The sequence below is a fragment of the Myotis brandtii genome, unplaced genomic scaffold (assembly GCF_000412655.1).
Source record: "Myotis brandtii unplaced genomic scaffold, ASM41265v1 scaffold2920, whole genome shotgun sequence".
In the NCBI taxonomy this organism is placed as follows: Eukaryota; Metazoa; Chordata; class Mammalia; order Chiroptera; family Vespertilionidae; genus Myotis; species Myotis brandtii.
Window position 1 is genome coordinate 69,466 of NW_005361157.1, and position 22,471 is coordinate 91,936.

At 41.2% G+C, this 22,471-nt stretch overlaps 1 protein-coding gene and 1 long non-coding RNA gene across 5 annotated transcripts in view; one reads left to right on the forward strand and one right to left on the reverse strand.

Annotated features, from left to right (window-relative positions):
* The window catches only part of LOC106726618, a 13,097-nt gene extending 12,835 nt beyond the window's left edge, over positions 1-262 (reverse strand). The window contains exon 1 of the long non-coding RNA XR_001362689.1: positions 184-262. This is a non-coding gene — a long non-coding RNA (uncharacterized LOC106726618). The remainder of the gene's footprint in view (positions 1-183) is intronic.
* A 279-nt stretch (positions 263-541) lies between these two features.
* The window catches only part of LPXN (leupaxin), a 36,279-nt gene continuing 14,349 nt past the window's right edge, over positions 542-22,471 (forward strand). Inside the window, exons 1-5 of one of the 4 annotated variants that reach the window (XM_005869376.2) lie at positions 630-1,076; positions 5,292-5,362; positions 10,739-10,890; positions 14,261-14,307; positions 21,011-21,110. In XM_005869376.2, coding sequence (XP_005869438.1) covers positions 994-1,076; positions 5,292-5,362; positions 10,739-10,890; positions 14,261-14,307; positions 21,011-21,110 — 453 coding nt within the window. In that variant the 5' untranslated portion in view covers positions 630-993. Of the gene's footprint in view, positions 1,077-5,291; positions 5,363-10,738; positions 10,891-14,260; positions 14,308-21,010; positions 21,111-22,471 lie in introns of those variants that run through there. The other 3 variants (XM_014542218.1, XM_014542216.1, XM_014542219.1) reach the window with 3 other exon arrangements.

Consider the following 22,471-nt stretch of genomic DNA (forward strand, 5'->3'; position numbering starts at 1 on the left):
GCGCCGCGCGCGCGCCCGACAAAACGTTCCGCGAGCCAATCGGAGAGGAAGAATGGCTTCTTCGCCCCGCCCTCCCTCACGCAGCGACGTACCGGGTTCCCTCCCCCTCCCCTTCCTTCAACCAATCAGGGGACAGCTCCAAGGGAGCGCGCGAGGTTTCCTTCCCCGCGCACCCGTTCTCACCGTTAAACGGCCGCGTCCCGCGACAATCCTAGTGACCTTTCCCTCTCCGGAGTTCCACGCGCACTAGGGGCAGGGGGAGGGGCCGGTTTCGCGAAGAGGTTGGTGGGAAAAAAAGCACCTCTTACCCCGCCTCGCGCGCTCCCTGGAGTGGCTGCGCGCGCACCTGCCTCCCTAAGGATCCGCTAATGCCACAAGGGCTCTTTCTATCCTTCCTCAAAGGCACGGAAGTAGCCCCGGCGTTCTTCTACCTCCACCCAGACCCCACTTCCCTGTATGTGGCCTTTCTGTCCCCAGCGTTGCGAGGTCTTGAGGGAGAAGGGGGGAATTTTTTTGAGCTGTCGCTTCTCCTTTAAGAAAAAAAGCCCCGTCGCTGCCGGATGAAAGTCTCTGAAAAAATGGCGGCGGTAGAACAGAGGCGGGGTCGTGAGGGCATGGAGGATCCGCCTCTTCGACGCATGCGCATAGTTACTTTGCTCAAAAGCATTCTGGGAGTTGAAGTCCTACTTAGCCTGTGGTTTCGTGGGGGAGGGGGCATAGAAGGTAGGAAACCAGAGGCGAAATGGTTGCTGGGAGTTTTTGACCGATGCAGGATGGGGAAAGTAGTTTTTAGTATTTCCACAGTCCAAGTGTACTTTTCCTGGGGGGCAGTATTTCCGGGTTAAGGCGCGACACCTAAGCAGATCCCGGCGCAAATTTTGAGCCTGTTACCTGTCAGGATTTCCTGGGAAGGTTTTCCCGGCTTGTTTTCTTGGCGTTGGCGAAGCATTTCTAGGGTAGTCACGTCATAGCTCTTACCTTGGTCTTGGTTAGATGGCTTCTCCGGCTGGCGCTCATGCCTGCAGTATTCGTCTCGTCATCCTGTGTCTGACCCACCATCCTAGGAGCCCCCGGAGGTCAGGGGCTGAATCTGGTTTTGTCGGATCCTCGGGGCCTACCCGTCAATTATTTGGTTACTAATAAAAGTTTGGGGAGATCACTGTGGAGTTGCGTTTCTACTGGATTCTGCGCCCCCTGCTTCACTTGGCGGCGGTCACTGGGCTGGAGGGAAGTTGTTAGCGTGTCGCGTCGCCAACCGGAGAAACCGGAGGGCCTCCCTCAGGCTCCCTGCTCTGAAGCCAACGGCTTCTGCGGCTTGTAAATGTTTCTGCTGCGCAGGAAGCACAGTCAGATGAGCCCCTTTGTCGGAATTTCTTTTCCGCCCAATAACGTGTGCAACTAAATTGTCCTAATCCGATAAACGGGGGTTTCCGTTTGCTTATCTACAAGGTGATGGTCGTGGGCCTCTCACATTCCTTTCTTCTTTCGTCCATTATAACCAAGGAGCGATTTGCAGGACCACGTTCTTACCCCTGGAAAATAAGCATCCGGGGGTAAAATGCCTAAAGAAAGCGGATGGAAACAAGATCTGGGGAATCCAATTTAAATTTCACATTAATCATTCAGTTAAGGCTGCGGATACAGTACAATATATGCAAGCCAAGTGCTGACGTGCAATTTTCCTTCCAGTGCTTTGGCTCAGTTATCACTTCAGATTAGGGCGGCAAATGTTTTCTATTTTCTAATGAGTGTGTTTGCACTTTCATGGGGCTAATGGCGTTTCAGTTGTAAAAACTGGCATAGGTGGATGGGAATTTTTGCAAATCCATTTTTAAGGTATGCAGGCTTTTGGAACAGCACTGACATCCAATGGCTGCTCAAAGTAATGCAGAGTGGGAATCTTCGTTTAAAAAAAAAGTCTTCAGCGTCACTAGGGAATGGAGAATGAATGATTCCTTTTCAGTGGTTCTCAACCTTCTGGCTCTTTAAATACAGTTCCTCATGTTGTGACCCAACCATAAAATTATTTTCGTTGCTACTGTTATGAATCATAATGTAAATATCTGATATGCAGGATGGTCTTAGGCGACCCCTGTGAAAGGGTCGTTCGACCGCCAAAGGGGTCGCGACCCACAGGTTGAGAACCGCTGGCCCTAGAGGGATATTAGGCGCCTTGATACCTGGCATCTCACAATTTGTCTCACTGCGCTGCAGGGTCCATCCGCGAGGAGAACGGGGTCCGGTGGCATGTGTGTCCCTACTGCACCAAGGAGTTCCGGAAGCCCAGTGACCTCGTGCGCCACATCCGCATTCACACGCACGAGAAGCCTTTCAAGTGCCCGCAGTGCTTCCGGGCCTTTGCGGTGAAGAGCACCCTGACTGCGCACATCAAGACGCACACGGGCATCAAGGCCTTCAAGTGCCAGTACTGCCTGAAGAGCTTCTCCACATCCGGGAGCCTCAAAGTGCACATCCGCCTGCACACAGGTGCGGGGGCGGGGCCGCCGTGCGCAGACCGGCGGTGCCCAGCAGTCTGCGCAGCGCCACCGAGCGCCTTCAGGACTTCTTTTCCTTCCTTAATCCTGTTTGTGGATGGCGTCTGTAGGCTAGGCATGAGGTCCGTACTGGCGGAGAAAACCCACGTGACTGTGGTCCTGTGGCTGCCGGCAGCAAGAGGGGGGTCAGACGCAGGGCTCAGGAAGGGGCACATTAGAGCAGAGAGTGAGAGAGACCACCCGTGGGCAGCCGCGCTCAGGTTTAGACAGTGGGCCTTGGAAGGAAGAGCAGCGTCCCCCTTTGGGAAGACCTGACCGCTGCAGCCGGCACCCTTCAGGCAGGGAGCTTTGTGCTGGCCTCAGGCAGGGCGGGCACCCACATCTCCTCTAATGTTCAGATATTTTGTAACCAGTAATAAGTCAGAAACACTTATATTCAGGCTCCAGTTTTACTTATAACAGCTTTATTGAGATATAATGCACAGATCATAAAACTCACTGTGTTAAGGTGTACAGTTCAGAATTTTCACACATTTTTATCACCCCCAAAAGGAACCCTGGACGGTTAGCAGTAACTTGCCTAACCTGCCTGGGGTTCCTGGGCTAAACTGACCACGTGAATAAGTGTTTGAAAAAGCTGAAATTAGTCAATTTTGTTATATGCCCTTCTCTGGAATCTGCATTTTCATTTACCAGTAAAATTGCAAAAGAAGGAAATTTCCTTCAGAAAAGGAAAGTGATAGTACAATATATTATTACTATCAATAGCAGCAGCGGTGTTATTATTTACAATCAATAACAGCTTGTTTCCTAAATGCTGGGTGCTCCCTAAACACTAGTTCACACAACCCCAGCAAAGCCCAGATGCAGGCATGTGACTCCAGGCCACAGATTACGGCTTGAGAGAGAACAGTTCACACACTTTAATATTCGTAAAGACTTATAGTACTTTGATTATCCATATTTTACTTTGTCCTGAAAATAGTATATTTTTTAACTTAAATGCTTTTATTACATGCCTTAACATCTATAATACGAATTGTTTGCAAACTAGGGAAAAGAAGTGATCTATAATAGGAAACTATAAGCATGAAATGACAAATTGAATGTTCAAATCAGTAGTAAGATTAAAATTTTATATTGGCATTAATTAAGATGTATTTCCTTGAGATAATTGTATGGTTACTTTTGTTTTTATTAGGAGTCAGACCTTTTGCTTGTCCTCACTGTGACAAAAAATTCCGAACCTCAGGCCATAGGAAGACACACATAGCCTCCCACTTTAAACACTCGGAGTTGAGAAAGATGAGGCACCAGCGGAAACCCGCCAAGGTTCGTGTTGGCAAGGCTAGCGCTCCAGTCCCTGACATTCCTTTGCAAGAACCAATCCTCATAACCGACGTAGGTAAGGTTCTCTTCCCTCTGGGACCTCTGAAGGCGTATGTCATGCTATGTATGGTCACAGCCTTATGTAGTTTCAGGCTGGTATTAGTGCAGTTCTTGTAAAGCTTTGCTGTGTTATGGGCTGGTATATTACACACTTACAGTTTAGATCCTAGTTCTGTTTAAACTGCTGCTCAAATTATGTTCTTGGTTAGAAGAGAAATATGTGTAAGTGAAAGTATTAGTATGTTTCACTGAAGAAAAATTTCTTCCTGAATGGAACTCTCAAAGCCCTAGCTGGTTTGGCTCAGTGGATAGAGTGTAGGCCTGTGGACTGAAGGGTCCCAGGTTTGATTCCGGTCAAGGGCACAAGCCCAGTTTGCAGGCTCGATTCCCAGTAGCACAGGTTGAGAATCGCTGCTTTAGATCATCTGAAAAAAAAAAGACCATTGTGTTATAGAGGAAAGTTCACAGGCTTTGAAGTTAAATATAGACTCTATTAGGTAGAAAAGCTACCTATTAACTCTATTACTTGAGCAAGTTACTATTCCTTGAATATCTCTCCACTGGTAAAAATGGGGTAATACCTATTTCACCAGGCCATAATTATAGTTCTTCCCATAGTAGGCCTTTGTAAATGTTTTATTTTGTTGAAGGTGAATAAAATCAGTGGTTTAAAAAAAAGGTAAAAGTTAATCTCAGCGTCACTGTTCAGAAAACTGCTGTAAAGCAATGTGAGTAGGCAGGAATTACTTATATGCTTAATTGAGATGTCTGCAACTTAGCACCTGTGTCTTAAATCTCCCAGTCTCATTCTTCTTGACTCCTTTGGTTGTTTGCATTTGGACCCCTGAAATAAACCAAGCCCTGAGAATCCAAAAGTGAATACACCTCTGCTGCATTTAATGGATTTTACAATCTATTCGGGAAATTAGGTAAACAAAATTTCTGGATAATTAAATAAAGATAGCAAAATGAATCGGGTGCTAGCTATGAAGCAAATAATGCCTCCATGGCCCACCAGCTTCACGGTGGGGGGGAGGGGGGGGAGTTTCCTGATGCATAGTTGCAGTGCGATACTTACATTGGGCAAAAACACAAGCGCAAATCTGCCATTCCCATGAATTCCAGATGAATTCTGGCATGTAGTAGGTGCTCAAATTTTTCAAAATTACTTTTGAATCTTAATTGCCCTGGCCAGTGTACCATCAGAATTCAAATTTTACTACCTGCCTTTTTTTCTATGTCAGTCCCATTTTAAAAACTCTGACCTATAAAAAAAGAAAAGAAAAAAAAGAAAGAAACTCACCAAATCAAAAGAGAGGAAGTGCTAAGCAAATACAGGAACCAAAAAAGGTTATAGAGGCTGCTTCACACTGTCTCATTCAGTTCCTTTGCGGTGCTCTTCTTCAGCACAGACCAAAGCGGTTCCCCACAACCTGTGGCACCAGAGCATCTTGGGTGTGTGACAATGGAAGAGTTGGGTGAGTGAGGAGCTTCCTGGTGGAGAAACTCTGAGGGAATAAAGACCAGGCTGCCATCTCCATGTGTGGTGGGGTGTACTACTAGCCAGATGGAGGGTAGTGCAGGAGGATTTTATTTTCACTTCTCTCCTGACCTCGCTAAGAGTAAAGCACGAGGAACTATAATTGGGGAAATATGGGTTCACTGTTTCTGTGGCACAGAAGGCGGAGAGTTTGGTAAACTCCACACAAATACTGTTGGATTGAATTGTGATTAAAGTGGTCATTTTATTATGAGCATTTGCCCTTTGGGGGCTACTGGAGATCATAGAGTGATCACACGGTAGGCAATGGTAGAGATGTGATTTGAGGAGAAAAAGAAAGAAATGAGTGTTATGAGGTGAAGGAAAAAAAGTACAAGAATGAGGGATTCACAAAGATTGGAGAGAAGCCAGGGTGGTTTCAATTGTTCTAGGATTTAGTATTAAATCAAGACAACATAGCACTAATAACTCCAGGGATTTTATTGCTCAGCTTTTTATTCAGAGGAACTCTGAAGGAACAGATTACTGTGGCCTGCAAGTGTAATACCTCCTTCCATTCCAAAGCAATAAAAACCAGCAGTGAAATTATTGGCCATGTTGCTCAAGAGAGATCTCTGATTTCAAGCCTTTGGAGTAACGTAAGATTTATCATTCTTGGGAATGCATTCCATATCCTTTGCCAACGTTTGTTGCCAACAGCCTTAACTAACACTGAGTCACTAACCCAGTTTCCAAACTGTATTAATTACACGGTGTCCTGGGTTTTTGTATATTTGGGGCATGTCAAAAGTGCAAACAATGACCAAAAACATATTTTACATATTGTCTTTTTTAAAAGTTGTTTAGAGTGTAATTTGAAAGTTGGAGGAGTAGAGGAAGGAAGGCAAATTGCAGGAGGGGAGAGGAAAAGGTGGTGTTTGATAAATGTGTATTGAACTGTTTTGGAGGTAAAGTCTATTTGGATACTTGGGGTAGAATCCAAATTCTTATCTTGCGTGAGGGTTGGGGAATTTCATATTTCTACCTGAGTTCCACTAGAGTTCAGCTCTGCTTTTTTATGTTAGGGATACCTAATGGCCTTTATGCAGATAATTAAAAAAGCAAGTAATACTTTTTGTGGTCACTTAAACTAAAACTAGACATTTTTACATATGTTAACCATTTTAGCAATCCACTAAAATGAGTATTATCCACATTTTTTTTAAAATGAGAAAACTTTTTTTAAAATAAGAAAAGCAAAATAACTATTTCAATGACACCAAAACGGATCAAGCTACAAGCTATTCTCCTATTTTAGAAATGTGTTGGCTCAGATGTTCTGGCTGAGAGAATAACCTAGGTAACAAAAACATGAAATGAAAAGATTTGCACAGCTTTGCATTTCTTAAGCAGGAAAAATTATAGAGAAATCCGGTCCAGAAATGTAGAAAGAACCACACAGCTTGGAGGGTAACGTTCCTGTTGATGATTCAGGTGGCTAAACCTCTTCTTCAAATTGTCGTCAGCCCAATTGCTACCCTAATAACTTAGGATGGGTCTCTTCCTGCTGGAGAGAGGTAGCATGAAGGGCAGGTCGGCACAGGTATGCCTGTATTTCCTCTTTGCGTCCTTCTTACACAGGGATACTAGATAAAGAGAAACCAAGAGCAAACTCTGGCTCTGAATGAAATCATTACAATCCAATGAGACCCCCAAGAAACCTTGCTTTACAAATCTTTTCATGTTAATACCGATGAGTATTTGATTTCTGCAGATGAAGGGCTACAGAGAAGGACTGTAGAATTTTCAGTCTAGTATCCCCCACCACCAGTCATCCCATATTTGTCATACTGAAATTAGTCATCTTCAAATTACGGAATCTGGCAAAAGGCAAGATGATCTTTGGGTGTTGATGATACGTGCACTCAGGAAACAGGAAGAGAAGGGCCTGTTAGCTCCTGACCCAGAAAGAGAGTTGCAATAACTTTAGCAAGCAGGTCCTTCTAAGGGTAACCTTCTACTCTTAGTGGTATGGTTTGTTTCTCTTGTAAATGGTATCTCCTCTCTCCTAATCTTTATTGTAAACTAGTGGCCTGGTGCACGAAAATTCGTGCACTGGGGTGGGGAGGGTCTCTTAGCCCAACCTGCACGCTCTCACAATCCGGGACCCCCTTGGGTAGGGTCCAGACCAGGGGTGGGCAAACTTTTTGACTCAAGGGCCACAATGGGTTTTTAAACTGGACCGGAGGGCTGGAACAAAAGCATGGATGGAGTGTTTGTGTGAACTCATCGCAGCATGACTCTGGTTCCCTGGGCCTGCAGGCAGGGGGGAGGGACCAAGAGGCCAGTCTGATCACAGCATGGATCCGATTCCTCAGAGTCTGTGGGGCGAGGGTAGGGACCAAGAGGCAGTCTGATGGCAGCATGGCTCCGTTCCCACAGCTCCCTGCGGTGGACGGCCAGGAACCAGGACTGACTCCTGCCGCGCCAGCTGGGACCCTAGCCTGGTGTTCAGTCATCCATCTGGATGTTTAGGTCATGACGGATCCTTATAAATTAGGATGCCTTTTTATTTTGAATCTAAGAGGATCCATGACTTCTAGTTAGAGAAAAGGTTAGAAATAGAAAAGAAAGGGGCTATATCTTGATAGATATAGACTAAAAATTTGGAATTCAGTCTGACTGTATGAGAAAAGAAGTTTTGCTTTTTCTTTCTACCTCAGTTTTTGTTTTATTTTTTCTTCTGTAAAAATCTTTTAATATAGAGAATTTAAGAATATAGTTTAATGAAATCTGATGTACCCCTCAACCAGTTTAAACTATCAAGTCTTGGTCAATCTTTTTTCATTTATAGACCCTCCCATTCCTTTAATAACTGTATTATTTTAAAACAATCTCAGATATTAAATAATTTCATCTGTAAATATTTCATCATACTCTCTAAAATAAATCTATACATACTTACACAAATAACCATAATACCATTATCACACCCAAAAAATCTTTAATAGTAATTCCTTAATATTATGAAATACCATTATCACACCTAAAATATTAACAGAAATAATCAAATATTCTTATCATACCCAAAATAAATTAATAGTATGTACTTAGTATTATTAAATATCCACTCAGTGTTTAATATTCCTGATAGTTTATTTTTTTTGTTTGCTTGTTTACTTTTATCCTCAGATTACTTTAAGTTAAGGTTCATATACTAAAATTAGTTATGTTTCTAAAGTCTTTTTTAATCTATTGGTTCACTCTCCATCTCTTTATTCATTAAAATTTATTTGTGAAGGGTAATTTTCCCTGAAGAATTTAGCCCAGTTTGCTTCTCTCTAAAGTTGTGTATAAAATTCAGTCCTTTTGTGAAATGGATGATTTAGAAATATATGTAGGTTTTTTATTAAATTTATTGCAGTGACATTAGTTAACAAAATTATATAATTTCAAATGTACAATTCTGTAATACATCATCTGTGCATTGCATTGTGTCAAATATCCTTCTGTCCCAATATATTTGACCCCCTTTACCCTTTGCTACTTCCTCCCACCCCGTTACCCTCTGGTAACTACCATACTGTTGTCTGTATCTATGAGTTTCTGTTGTTTGCTTGTCTTGTTTGTTCATTCATTGCTTTCAGTTTTACATTTCACATATGAAAGATCTATAGCTTTCATTTTAAATAAATGATTAGATCTTTTTTTATGCCATCAAGAAGTATTCATCCCTCCAATATCTGAAATAAATGATAATCTTTTTTTTCATAATGTGTGAAGTTCATTTTCTTCATCTGAGGACTTCCAAGGTAGGCATATACTTAGAAACAATATAATCCAGTGTTTTGCAAACTTTTAAAAACTACAACCTGTGGTAAGGAAACCACTAGAGAATCACTAATGGGTGTTGATCCACAATTTGAAAAGTATTATCCTATATAATAAAGAGCTAATATGCAAATGGTTGTCATGCCATCACACCATCATGCAAGGGCCAGAGTATCTGAGGCCAGGCCGGGGAACCTGAGGCTGTACCCCTTGCCCTGGGGCCGGGGGACCTGAGACCACACCCTTGCTCTGGTCCCAGTGCCAGGGGACCTGAGGACATGCCGGGGGACCTGAGGCTGCACCTGCCTGGCGGGGGTGGGGCCGGCCAGGTTTGGGTCTCGCACAATTTCGAGGCATGTGTGCGTGGGCGGGGACTTGACTCTGGGTCCCAGGGTGCGCCCCAGACTCTGACAGGAGGGAGATTTTCATATACATTTTACTAATTTTCTTTCATCACTGACACTTCTATTATAGAGAAAGGGCAAATAGCAATATTAAAATATTTTCTCTAATTAATTCCCTTTTAAGGTGCATGAATTTCATGCACCAGGCCTCTAGTTGTACTATAATTGCTTAATTATGTAGATGAACAAATAGCTTCAGAGAAGAACATGTCATGCCCAGATGACCCAGAGAATCCATGTGAGAATGAGGTCTGGAATTTCTGGCTTGAAGTTAGTGCAGGGGTTGGGGATCAGACAGCCAGGTTCTGAACTCAGTAACAGTGTGAACTCAAACAATTTATTTGGTAATTTCTTGAACTACAAAATAAGCATAATAATGTCATCTGCTTCAAAGAATTAAGATAACTAAATTAAATATATAAACCTTAATTTTTATTAATTGTTATTAATTTCATCATAACAGAAAGGTAATATTGTAATACTTGAAGTCAGAGTCCATTGTTTGTTCCTAAGAAAATATAAGAGAAACAATCAACTATTTGGACTGTAAAATCTTGCTTGATTTTGTAATATCTGTATTTTTTCCCCCAATTTCCTTTTCTCCCCATACTCTAAAAAGACAGAATACTTATATTCTCCTTTGAGAATCTGGTTATGTGCTTGGGATATAAGAAAAAAAATCATCAAGGTTAAGAATAAATGTTACTATCCTGGTATATTTTTAAAAACTGTAGTATAATTGCTCATATTTTTATGATAGGAAAACTATTTAGAATTTACTTTTTTTCTAAGTGGGAATCTTTATGAGTGATTCACCCCAAATAAATGACAAAAATTAATACCCTGCAATAAAATTAGCCAAATTATAGAGTGAGACTATGGAATTGAATGCAGCCATAGGAAATAAGAAATAGGCCACAGGATATGGAGGCTTTGAACATCTTTTAGCCAGGATGTGGAGGCTTTAAACCACATTCTAGAAGTAAAATACGGAGGAAGGGAAGATGTTTTAAGAAAATAGCCTTAACCCAAGAGAAGAGGGAGATGAATGGGGGTGCAGGGGGAGCGATATAAGAGGAAAATTATTTCAGAAGACTTCTGTGTTCTATACTATGATTCCCTTGTGTGTTATGATATAGATGCTTTATTGGAGGAATTGGAACGCTCTACCCTCCAGGACAGTGGTGAATACTCCAACCCTGCTCCTCTTCCCAAGGATCAGTATTCCGGAAAAGAGAGTGCTGAGACTTCAGACATCCCTTCTGTTCAGGATGACACAAGCCCCTTGCAGGTAACTTTTCATTTATTGGAGTGCCTTGACTACAGATGTTTGAGTGTTTTCTGAATATGAATTGCATCCTACACAAAATAATGTGAAAGGACAATTATATATCCAAGAACGAGAAGAAAATCCCTCTAAGATAACTTAAAGGTGCTCTCCCTGCTGTTCCTTCTACTTGGACCAGGTTACTCCTGCTATCTTCAGACTTTTCTCACCTCCTCCTATCAGTCCTTGCTCAAGAGCCCCCTTCTCAGTTAATCCTTCCCAGGTCAATTTCTTTCTTTTTCTTTCTTTCTTCCTTCCTTCCTTCCTTTCTCAGTTAATCCTTCCCAGGTCAATTTCTTTCTCTCCCTTTCTTTCTTCTTTCTTTCTTTCTTTCTTTCTTTAAATTTTTTTTCAATTATAGTTGACATTTAATATTATATTAGTTTTGAGTGTACAGCATAGTGGTTAGACAATTTTATAACTTTTGAAGTGATTCCCCCCCCCCATAAGTCTAGTATCCACCTGGCACCATATATGGTTATTACTATAGTATTGACTGTATTCCCTGTGCTGTATTTTACATCCCCATGACTATTTTGTAACTTCAATTTGTATTTCTTTTTCTATTAGGTTTTTAATTTTTTTCAATTACAGTTTACATTCAATATTATTTTGTATTAGTTTCAGGTGTATAGCATAGTGGTTAGACAATCATATACTTTACAAAGTGTTCCCCCTGATATTTCCAGTACCCATCTAGCACGATATATAGTTATTACAATATTATTGACTATATTTCCTATGCTGTACTTTACATCCATGTGACTATTTTCTAACTAGCAATCTGTACTTCTCAATCTCTTCACCTTTTTCACCCAATCTCCCAACCCCCCCTTGCTTCTGGCAACCATCAGTCTGTTCTCTGTATTTATAAGTCTGTTTCTATATTGATTGTTCATCTCTTTTGTTCTTTCAATTTCACATATAAGTGAAATTATATGGTATTTGTCTTTCTCTAACTGACTTATTTCACTTAGCATAATACCCTTTAAATTCATTCATGCTGGCCAAGTAATATTCGATTGTATATATGTACTACCACATTTTCATCCACTCAGCTATTGATGGGCACTTGGGTTGCTTCCATCTCTTGGCTATTACAAATAATGCTGCAATGAACATAGGAGTTCTTTTGAATTAGTGGTTTGTATTTCTTAAAATATATACCCAAAGTGGAATCACTGGATCATAAGGCAGTTTCATTTTGAATTTTTTGAGGAACTTTCATTCTGTTTTCTACAGTGGCTGCACGAATCTGCATTCCCAGAGGGTTCCCTTTTTTTTTGTCTACATCCTCATCAACACTTCTTGTTTGTTGATTTATTGATGATAGTCATTCTGACAGATGTGAGGTGATATCTCATTGTGGGGTTTTTTAAAAAACATTTTATTCCAGAAGTGGGGTTGCTGGGTCATAGGCTGTTCCATTTTCAATTTTTTGAGGTAACTCCATACCACTTTCCACTGTGGCTGCACTAATCTGCATTCCCACCAACAGTGCACAAGGGTGCCCTTTACCCCACATCCTCACCAACACTTGTTGTTTGTTGACTTACTGAAGATAGCCATTCTGACAGGTAGGTGTGAGATGATATCTCATCATGACTAATTTGCTTTTTTTGATGATTAGTGACATTGAGCATCTTTTTATATATCTATTGGCCATCTATGTGTCCTTGTTGGAGAGGTATCTATTCAGTCCATTGCCCATTTTTAAAATTGGATTGTTTGTTTGTTTTTTGTTGAGTTGTATGTGTTCTTTATAAATTTTTGATATTAACCCCTTATTAGACCTACCATTTGCTAATACATTCTTCCATTCAGTGGTGTTCTTATCATTTTCTTGATGGTTTCCTTTGCTGTGCAAAACCTTCTTAGTTTGATATAGTCCCATTTAGTTTTTCTTTTGTTTTTCTTGCCTGGGGAAATAGATCAGAAAAAAATATTAATAAGAGAAATGTTAGAGATTTTATCACCTATGTTTTCTTCTAGGATTTTTATGGTATTAAGTCCACTTGTATTTCTTAAGCTCTTCAGCTTTTTTATCCATCTCCTCAGCACTCCTCCCATCTGGCAAACAACAGTTTGTTCTTTATATCTATGAGTCTGTTTTTGTTTTGTTTGCTTATTTTGTGTTTTTAAAAAATATATATTTTATTGATTTTTTTACAGAGAGGAAGGGAGAAGGATAGAGAGTTAGAAACATCGATGAGAGAGAAGCATTGATCAGCTGCCTCCTGCACACCCCCTACTGGGGATGTGCCTGCAACCAAGTTACATGCCCTTGACTGGAATCGAACCTGGGACCCTTCAGTCCGTAGTCCGATGCTCTATCCAGTGAGCCAAACCAGCTAGGGCTGCTTATTTTGTTTTTGAGATTCCACATATGAATAAAATCATATGGTATTTGTCTTCCTCTGTCTGACTTATTTCACTTAGCAAATTATTCTCTAGGTCTATTTGTGTTGTTGTAAACAGTAAGATTTAATTCTTTTTTATGGTGATGAATATATTTATAATTGCCATTTCTTCTGCATTTTCTATCTCCCTCCCCTGATTGATATTACATGTTCATTAATTTATTTTTCGATATTAATTTGTTTATTATCTGTTTCTCACAATGTAAATCCGGGGTAGACAATTTTTGTTTATTTATTTTTTGGTTTTTGGTTTTTTGATGGCTACATCTCTAGCCCTGACACATGACAGGCTCTCAATAAATATTTGTTCAACAAATAAATGAGTTGTTAGCCAACTACCCTTTAGAGTCACACATTATTTCTTTTTTAAAAATATATTTTTATTGATTTCAGAAAGGAAGAGAGAGGGAGAGATAGAAACATCAATGATGAGAGAGAATCATCGATTGGCTGCCTCCTGCACGCCCCCTACTGGGGATTGAGCCCGCAACCCTGGGCATGTGCCCTTGACCGGAACCGAACCTGGGACCCTTTGGTCCACAGGCTGATGCTCCATCCACTGAGCCAAACCAGCTAGGGCACATTCTTTCTTTTGGTATGCTAATTTTAATCATGTTATGGTCTATAAAGGGACTTTGCTTATTTTGTTGTTTTATGATTTTTGTCTGAGTACTTCTCTAATTCAGTACTTTTAGGGCAGGGAGAGGGTCACTATTTATTCACATGGCAGCTATTCTACTTAGAATTTGGCCTTTCTCTGTGAGATGGCTGGTATTCCTCTGCCTTATAAAAGGATATCTCAGAGACATGCTAGTCATCAGTCTCCTTTAGAATCTAAAAACATTCTTTAATTCTGGGTGTAGATAAGCACCAAGATTTCACTAACAGAAATCCATTCTGTCACTCTGTCTTAGGTGCAGCTCGTGTATACTACTAATATCGAGGAGCCCCACGTCTACAGGTATTTTTTAATATTAAATTCTTAAGCAAAGTTATTAGATAGTTGTTGTCAATCTGTGTTTGGACAATACTTTGCTTGGAACTCCTACTGCTCTCCTTTTCTTTCCATAGTTTTTGAGCAAAGGTGGAATGGTTTCTGCTCTTTCCTTCACCACCTGAAAAAGTGTAAATAGTTCTAATCATCACAGATGCTTTGGCCCAGCTATTCCAAGTCACAGAAGAAAAACACCAAATGAATTTTCAGCAAGACATTAACAAATTCAGAGCTAGGCCCGAGCCGATTTGATTCAGTAGATAGAGCGTTGGCTCTCAGACTGAAGGGTCCTGAGTTCAATTCTCATCAAGGGCATGTACCTAGGCTGCAAACTTGATCCCCGGCATGTGTGGGAGGCAACCAATCCAATCGATTTGTCTCTCTGACATCAATGTTTCTCTCTGTCTCTCCCCTTCCCTCCCATTCTCTCTAAAAATCAATGGGAAAATTGGGTGAGGATTTTTTAAAAAGAGCTAGTTTCAGAGTTGAACTAAGAGATTGGATCTCCATAACAGACTAATGAATATAGACTTCTTTTCATATTTGCTCAAAATTTATTTAGCAGATGGAGAGATTGCCTTTTTACAAAAGTTACAGATTGGAACAGATTCATTTACTAAATAATTTCTACTGGCCAAAGCAGAATTGGCAGCCTGTTAAAAAAAAAAAAAAGACCACTTTTCTTGTTCTCTTTTCAGTTATAGCTTGAAATTTAAAAAGTCAGACAACATTCTGGAAAACAAAATAAAAGCCTTAAAATGTAGATAGTAAGGGCTCATACTTGGTAAAGAATACTACGCCACACCTTATTTGGTTTCAGAATTGCAGCCAATAGTGCACACATGATGCTAAATAAGGAAAGGACCTATGCTATCAAAAAGTCTTTTTATAGCTTTGCACTTGAGGACACTTTTTACTGTAATGGGAGGAAGGCCAATTTATTAATACAATTGTCAGTGTGTTCCCGTTCCAGTGGTCATGCCCCTTTGTAAAAAGCAAACAAAGCAAAACAACAACATCAAAAACAGTGCCCGGTACATAATAGGTTAACAGTAAATTTTGGCTTTTTAGATCCAGGAAACCAAGACTTTGATACAAACACTAATGAACATATGAACATCCTATTTAATAAACCGAAAGGTAGGACAACTGGTTGCTATGACGCACACTGACCACCAGGGGGCAAACCAGTGGTGGGAGGCGGGGCCGGCAGGCGGGTAGAACCAGGCCACCAGCCAAGGTGGGTGCCAGCTGGGCCCCTGATTGCCCCACCCGCCCGTCGCCCCACAGATCTGCTCTGATCGCGGGCCAGGCCTAGGGACCCTACCCTATATATTGGGAACAGTCTCTTAGATTTAAAAATTAAAACCTGGCAAGGCTACTCTATCACTGAAAAAACAGGATGATGCAGCGATGACATGCATGGACTCTGGCTTGCACATTTTGTGGTCAGATTCTGACACTTATAACTGTGTGACAGAGCCAATTACTTAACTTCTCTCTGCTTCAGTTTTTCCACCCATGTGATAGGGAAAATAGTACTACCGCCTCAAAAGGATGTTATGTACTACTACTTTTTATCAGGGGAAAAAAATGTAGCTGCCCATACAATAGCAAGATGCCTTTCACCTGGATGAAAAGTATGGTCACTGGTGCATGATGTGTCCCAGATTGCAAGAGGGATGTCCGACTGCTGGTTGTCGGACATCCCCCTAGGGGTCCCAGATTGTGAGAAGGATTGGATCGCAATGGATTTCTGTGTGTGTGTGTGTGTAAAAGAGAGAGAGAGGAAGAGAGAGAGAGGGGACCTCCCCTCCACCCCCCCACCCCTGCCCACACACACACAAATTTCGCACACTGGGCCTGTAACATAACATAAAACCAGTCCAAACAACAACCATTTCCTGTCTGTCTAGCACTGTGATCAATTGATGGCACACCATACCAACTTATCAATGTCTCCTCCCCCATATGAACCTTTGGTAGATTTCTCATCAGGCCCATTCCCCCCTCTTCTCTTGGCTTTGCTAGTATTTGAGAGGAGCTGATCCCTATGGGTGGGGTTTTGCAGGCTCCAGGCTTCAACCAATGGGAGGCAGTGTGGAGAGATTGGAGGGTGAAAGGCACGGAAATTTAAGGCATTTCTCCCCCAATATTTGTCCACAATCTCCATTTGCAGTTACATCTTCTTTATGGCTTCAGATGGAGCAAAACAGGTCTGCGATGGTTCCAGCATATGCCTGTTGACCTGGGTCCCTGGGGTCTGATCACTTTGCCTCTTTGCTTTGTCCCTTCAGCCTAATGACTTCCTGCTGTGACTAATCTCTGGGATCCCTCAATGTCTTCTGTTTGCTTTTGTAGCTCTCCCATCATCTGTGTAATCCAATTTCTGGATTAAATACCTTCTGCTGACTCCCAATATCTGTATTTTCCTGAGTGGGCCTCGACTGACACACTTTCCATTACTGAATGATACATGCTGTGTAGACCTTTATGGAAGAGTGAGACAAAATCCAGGTGACCTAGTAAATATGTAATAGAGTGATACAAATCCCTGAGGCTGGTATAATTCAGAGCGATTAAGGCTGGCATGTACAGACAGAGCATGGGACTCAGAATCTAGATTCTTGCATTCTGTGTTCACCATTTCCTCTAGTTTGCTTAAATGAAGTAAACATTGCTTTGGACCTAGAAAGCATATTCAATACCAGTTGTGAGTATAACACTGTAATACTATTTCTAATATAGTGATATATCAGCAGCATTGTGACCAAATATTTAGAAATTGTATCTTTTACATGCACAAAAATAATTTTAATAAGAAGAGGGAGAAACAATTCATAAAAATATTGCAGAGGAAAGGATGGGGAGAAAAGTTCTGCACAATGAAGCCTCTTCCATGAGATGTCTGGATTTTTATAAACATACTAGAGGCCCGATGCACGAAATCCATGCAAGAGTAGGCCTTCACAGCTGCTGCTTCATCCGGAAGGTCATCCGGAAGGTCGTTCTGCTGTTTGGCCATTCGGTCAATTTGCATATTATGCTTTTATTATTATAGATACTTTGTGATTTATATGATTAAAATCTCTGAAAAGTGAACTAAGTTGTTATTGATGGCATAGCAAAGCACCTTTACCATCTTCAAGAGGTCAGGGGACAAATCAAAGGTTGCTATAGTGATACAACCTCAGCCCATTTCTTACTTAGAATGTTAAATTGTTGACTCAATTACTATTAGGGTAGCATGACAATGATTTAACTCCTTTTATACACTGCACTAGGAGTCTAGTGAAAAGCCAGTGAGAATTCTTTGAATAAACCCGGAATTCAAGATGGACAGGTTGTTAGGATTCTACAAACCCATACATGAAACTACATTTATCCTCCCCTGGGGCACAGAACAGCAGAATGTGCTCACTGTCCAGCCACCTTTTGTACCTCCAAGACACATCTCTGTGGCAACAATTGCTAAGGGATTATAGCTGAAAAGAGTTGCTAGGGTGAATTCCTGTGCACTTTTCTTGGACACCTCCAAGGAATGAATCAGTCACTTGATCATTTTTGTTACCAGGATGCCATGTTGTACTTAAAAGACTAAGTCTTTCATCTTAGGGGGAGAAGATATGCACCTTCCTCCTGCATTTTCCCTGCTGTTAAATACTCAATCATAAGTAAGTCAGGAGTGAAACTGTCAAACCCAAGAGACAGTCTTGTTTTTCTTAAGAGAGAAAGAGATATATTTCCTTCTGCTTTGCTCTTGGTTGATAAATACATAAAAAATAAGTAAAATAGTAAATCTATATTTTCATTGTTGAAAATATACTTAGTGAAAGACAGAATATTTGGTTTTGTGTACGTGTGTGTGTATGTGTGTGTGTATGTGTAAAAGAGAGAGAGGGAAAGAGAAAGAGAGAGAGAGTCAGTTTGGTGGGGAGTTAGCTAAGCTGACTTGGTTAATGTTGATTACAAACATTACTTGAGTCAGTTGCCTGCATGATCCAGTTTTTCCACTTTTCAAAATTTACTCTATGGAAATAATCAAATATTTATTTGACAGCACTGATAACAGCAAAAATCAGAAACAGTGTAGGTGTCTAATAATAAACGATTGGTTTAATAAATCATGGTACATTATACATCTGAAAACAATATAGCCTTTAAACATCATTTGGAGGATAGTTTAGCATAGTGATAGAGAACATAAGCTTTGCAGTCTTCAGGCTCACACTCTGTTGTTTGCCAGCTGTATTATGTAGAGCAAAGTTTTTACCTTCTCTAAGTCCCAGTTTGTTTGTTTTTTCATTTGGGAGTGACAGTACATCACTCTGATGTAGAATTGTTATAGAATTTAAAGAGGACACATATCAAAGCCTTTACAGAGGGCCTGGCTTAGTGAAAACACTCAAATAGATGTTAGCTGTTATGGTTGCAAAGGACAGATAAGGATGTGCAGAAGGATATGGAAAAACATCTATCTTCAACAAAGGAATGGTGGTTGAATTTGTTTTCAACTGCTTTTGAGCACTTATCAATGTATTTATAAAGTGTTTTTCTTATAATTTGTGGGGAGTGGCTATAGGGTTAAGCCTCAGACTGACCTGTTGGCAAAGCCACAAACAAGTCCCAGCTTAGAGGGCACAGCCCTCTTAGCATAATTAGACTTGACCTTGTGAAGCTCCCTAGATCTTATCTGGGTAGCTAATGGGCTGAGGGAGATGTAGCAAGTGCTGCCAAAACAAGTGAAACTCACAAGAACATTGTAACTATGGTGACCACTACCTTGTTTACCTCTGGCTATAAAATAAAGGCTCAGCTTGCTGTCTGGATCTCTCTCTGTGGCCTCAGCCAGGTACAGGAGATCCACCTAGACCCAGCTTATTATGTCTTGTCTTTTCTACATCCTTCGCCGCACCCCCCTCAGGCTCACCGAACCCTTGGCTGAGCTGACACTGCACATACATTATTATAATGCACTAGAGGTCCAATGCACGAAATTCATGCAAGAGTAGGCCTTCCTTCTCCCGCCGGCACCGGCTTCCCTCTGGCACCAGGGACCCGGGACCCGGGCTCCCTTTTGCGAGGGAGGCCCTGCCCACCCACTGCAGCCCGCCAGTGGCCTGGGTCTCCCTCTGGGGGAAACTGTGGAGCCCCCCGATTGATCACCCGACCGGCCAGTGGCCTGGGCCTTCCTCTGCGGGGCGGTCGTGGAGCGATGGCCGGGCCCCTGACCAATCGCATCGCACCCACCTTGGACCCGCTGCAGCCCGCCAGTGGCCTGGGCCTCCCTCTTGGGGGAAACCGTGGAGCCCCCCGATTGATCACCCTGCCGGCCAGTGGCCTGGGCCTTCCTCTGCGGGGCGGTCGTGGAGCGATGGCCGGGCCCCTGACCAATCGCATCGCACCCACCTTGGTTGGCCTGGTGCCATTGGGTATCATAACATGGTCCTGGATGGTCATCCGGATGGTTGTTCTGCTGTTCGGCCGTTTGGTCGATTAGCATATTACGCTTTTATTATGAAAGATTATATTAATCCATTAGTAATGTGGAACCATCCTTGTATGACTAGTATAAACACTACCTACCCATGTTATTTTTAAACCCATTTCCTTTGTCTTTATCTTCTCTTCTCTTTTCTCTTTCTCTTCTTCCCCTTTCCCTTCTTCTCCTCCTCCTCCATTTTCCTCTTCTCCCTCTCTCTTTCTCTCTCTCACACACAATTGTGCAAGTATTTTTTAAAAGGTATTTTTATTGATTTTAGAGAGGAAGGGAGAGGGAGAGAGAGATAGAAACATCAAAGATGGGACAGGTTCATTGATTAGCTGCCTCATGCACGTCCCCCTACTGGGGATCCAGCCGGCAACCCTGTCATATGGCCTGACCAGGAATTGAACCGTGACCTCCTGGTCCATAGGTCAATGCTCAACCACTGAGCCATGCCTGCCGGCCAAATTGTGCAAGTATTTTAATAAACTGTGTTCTGTGTCTTTGGTTCAAATTTTTATTTATTAATAATTTAGTCATAATCTATCAACATTATGCACATTATCTAAACTATCAAGAGTCTGCAAACTTTTTCTGTAAAGGAGAAATAGCAAATATTTTAGCTTTGTGGACCATAAGATCTCTCTCTGTCACAGCTGTCAAACTCTGTAGGAAAACAGCTATACCATAGACAGTATGTATGGGCATGGCTGAATTTGGCCCACAGACCTCAATTTATGGGTGAATGCCTGTTCTAGTTTCTCTCTTTTTTTTTTTGTCTCTCACCTGACCTTAACTGAGAGAAGATATAATACTTCAACGTTGTAAAAGAATGCTATTAAAATAAAAACGAACATTTGGGCCAAGGTCTTAAAGCACTTTGCAGAGCCTGCTTTGTATGTGGCTGTTGGGGGCGAATGGCCTGCCAGTTATACGTCCAGTGCTTTTCTTCATGCACTTGAGAACAATAATCACTTTTTGAGATGAGCAGAGCAGGAACATGGAGACACATTTTTAGTCTGGTACCTATATGTATTTTAAAATACTCTCTTGGTCTCTAGTTTTACTGACACCTAAGCATTTAATAGCTAAAACTACATTTTCTAGTACTTTATGTGTGGCTTACATTTATTTGAGTTTTGATGTATTAGTATGATTTTATTTTTGTTTGTTTTCTCCCTATAGTGACATCCAAGAGCCAAATGAATCACTGCCACATTCCAAAACCTCAGCAGCTGCTCAGTTGGATGAGCTCATGGCCCACCTGTGTGAAATGCAGGCCAAGGTGAGCACAGTCCCTGTGATAAAACCTTCGGGTTTACAGTATCTCTTTGGAACACAGCTCTGCATTCCCCCTTGAGGGACACTTTTAAGTTGTCATTTATTTTCCCAGACTAAATTTAATTCAATAAATGAACTCAACCTTGTACTATGTATTATATGCACACAAAAGATACTATGATCCAAGCACTGATCTCAAGGAGCTTAGCCTGTTCTTGGCAAAATGAGGCATAAACCTCTATAATATTTATAGAATAAGAGACGGTTAGTTTATCAAAATAATGTGGAGCAAACATCAGGAATGTAGAGAGGTCAAGGAGAGTTCATCAGAGGTGGGCATGGGTATGGGATAGACTCTAAAGAATGAAGAGAGTTTGAACACAAAGAGATTTAAGAAGATGTCCTTTCAGTTGGAGTGAGCCCTGTGGGCACTGGTCTCTAATGCTAGTTAAAGTGTGGCAGGACTGTTAAGGGGTCCTGCCTGAGCAGGATAGAGGAGCGCTGTGGACAAGCTAGGGCACACAAGAGAGATCAATTGTGGTTTTTCAAAATAGGTATCATGAGGAGTCCTAAGCCCTACATTGAGATAAAATCCGTCTCTTTGTTCTAGCCTCCAGAGCATGAGTGGCGAGCTCAGGTGGCCTGGCAGGGAATGGAAATCAACTACATGGGCTTAAGAATTTATCAAGGGAAATATCACCTCGAATTCTTAAAATAGAGACTACAACCATTCTAAATTGGTTGGAGGATTTGATACACATACATGAAGTGACTATGAAATAATTTCAAGGCAGTATATAAAAATGTGTGTGATTGGTGAGAATAAGAACCTTATCTTTGTGGCTCGCTTTTGAACTCCCAATACTCAGCATAGTTCCTGACAATGAATAATACATACTTATTAGAGGAACAAATGAATAAACATCAGAAACAAGTTTTCTTTAAAGCTGAGTTTATTCCTCATTGAACTGTATATTTGGAAATACTAGAAAAGTAGACTTTATGTTTAATTGTGTGGTGTTATCTAATTGATTTAGCATGTCTCTTGATTTAATTTACATTTTTAAATATCTGTTAATTTTTTGAATAGGCCATACATTCACATTGCACAAAATTCAAAAGCACAAAAGTTTGTAATGAATGGTTTCCTTATCAGCTCATCCCAAATTATCCAGTTCTGCCACCTGGAGACAGTCAATATTTTTTTTGTTTCTTACATACCTATTCAGAAGTATTCTGGGATATAGATGTAAATGTAGTTGTAGATACAGATATATTATTGTATTTTTACTTATTTTTGTACTTAATATTGGTCACCCTTGCAGGCCTTTTATTTTATTTTATTTTATTTTAAATATATTTTAT